This window comes from Hordeum vulgare, chromosome 1H (assembly GCF_904849725.1).
Source record: "Hordeum vulgare subsp. vulgare chromosome 1H, MorexV3_pseudomolecules_assembly, whole genome shotgun sequence".
Taxonomy (NCBI): Eukaryota; Viridiplantae; Streptophyta; class Magnoliopsida; order Poales; family Poaceae; genus Hordeum; species Hordeum vulgare.
Genome location: NC_058518.1, coordinates 473,224,836 through 473,226,666, shown reverse-complemented (window position 1 = coordinate 473,226,666; position 1,831 = coordinate 473,224,836). Strand labels below are relative to the sequence as shown.

Genomic DNA, 1,831 nt, shown 5'->3' with positions numbered 1-1,831 from the left:
TGGCCCATGTCCTAGTAGATAAGAACTAACATAGGTACATACGTAAGATTTCAAAAAATAATAATTAAATAGAACGATCGAAATCAGTGATGGAATACATTCTCTCCGTTTCTAAATATAAGACCTTTTAAAGATTGTACTATAAACTACATACGAATGTACATAGACATATTTTAGAGTATAGATTCACTCACTTTGTTCCGAATATAGTCTTCTAGTGAAATACGTAAAAGGTCTTATATTTTGGAAGGGAGGGGGTACGTAACACGGATGCACGTTTGACGATGCATGTGGTTGATCAGACAGCGCGTGTTACACCTGTTCGTGTCCTAAAGGAGGCGTGTGCGGTCCACCATGGAGCTGCGCAGTTGCAGGAGCAGAAGGAGGGGGGTACTGCTGGCTCAGCTCTCCGTAACCTTCTGCAGTAGGAGGGGGAAGCTGCTGCTGGTGGTGGTTGGGTGCGTGCGCTCCATAGCCCTGTGCCGGAGGAGGCGGGTAGTGCGGGTTAGGCGCTTGGTCATACGGCTTCCCCTGGGGCGGTGCAGAGTACTCCGGGTAGTTGGTCGGCGCGGGAGGCGTCTGCCCCTGGGGAGGCTGCTGCGGGAACTGCGGCTGCCCCGTCGAGATTCCCGCGGCGCCCGCCGGCGTCTGCTCGCCTTCCTTGGGCGCGGTGGCCTCGGCAACAGTGGCAGGCTGCTTGCGGAGCATCACATAGGAGGTGATCCCGAGGGCCGTGGCGACCAGCGAGAGCGCCGCGCCGCCGGCCAAAATGCCGTCGTCGGGGATGTAGCAATAGCCGAGCCTTGTCGGTTCCCGCGCCCCTGTGGCGTTCCCGGCCGCGCCTACCACCAGCAGCCCGAAGGCAACCGCCGCCACAATCCTGCATGCATGCACGTTCAGTCAGTACTACTAGTGGTTCGTCGCCCACGCGCGAACGGCAGGCGTGCTCGTGCTCTGCTCAGGCTAGCGAGCAATGGCTCACCCACCATGAGAAGACGGCACAGACGACGCCGATGATCCGTTTGCTCCCGGAGGGCATGGAGCGGGACTTGCAGCAGCCGCAGCAACCGCCGAGGGCCGCGAAGATGATCTGGGCTACGACCAGGAAGATGGCCGCGCACACCCCGAGCCCCAGCGCGGGGTTCCGCGGGTACAGGCACACCCCGAGACCCACGTACACGTCCAGAATCTGCGAGACATATATCTCTAGTTTCAACACAGAACAAGAAGAGAACACACGGATACGGACACACACCGAGAATCCAAGCAAGAATATGGAAGTAGTGGGAGCGTGTAGCTTACAGTGAGCTTGGTGCCCTCGGCCGAGAACCCCAGGATGGCACTCAGCACCCCGAGAGAGCCGATGACCGAGCACACGATGATCATCTTCTGATCCATTTTAATGGTCATTGCTCTCGATCAATCTCGTCCTTTTACCGGTTGTGGCCGAATGGCGCGCACCAGCGTTTATATAGAGGAAGTGATCCGCCTGACGTATCCCATTTGGTGCAAGCCTATGTCACTACGAAGGGGAAGACTTCTGCGGCGACTACCATCACTATATGGTCTGGCCATGCATGTTCCGCGTAATTCATATCATCATTTACGATTTGTTTTATGCCGGGGCATAACTAATAAGAAAGCTAATGCCTTGTAAGAAGTTGACATGATAGACAGCTTTGCCGTCACGGCATATATCCATGGTTCTGCCGGCGCGGCAAGTACAATTGTTTTGCTCCCCATGTTGTGTAGTCAGGAGAGGTATCTGTACGGAGTATTGTCCAAAAGGACAATTGCCAATAGAGAATTGCACCCGATTTGTTTCACACTG

At 54.8% G+C, this 1,831-nt stretch overlaps 1 protein-coding gene across 1 annotated transcript; it reads right to left on the bottom strand.

Moving 5' to 3' along the window:
- Window positions 1-312: 312 nt before the first annotated feature.
- On the bottom strand, window positions 313-1,410 carry LOC123401096 (cleavage and polyadenylation specificity factor subunit 6-like). Its single transcript, XM_045094818.1, has 3 exons — window positions 1,303-1,410; window positions 987-1,189; window positions 313-880 (listed from the first exon to the last, which is right to left on the bottom strand). The coding sequence occupies exons 1-3, from the start codon at window positions 1,408-1,410 to the stop codon at window positions 313-315; spliced, it is 879 nt and encodes a 292-aa protein (XP_044950753.1).
- Window positions 1,411-1,831: the final 421 nt, after the last annotated feature.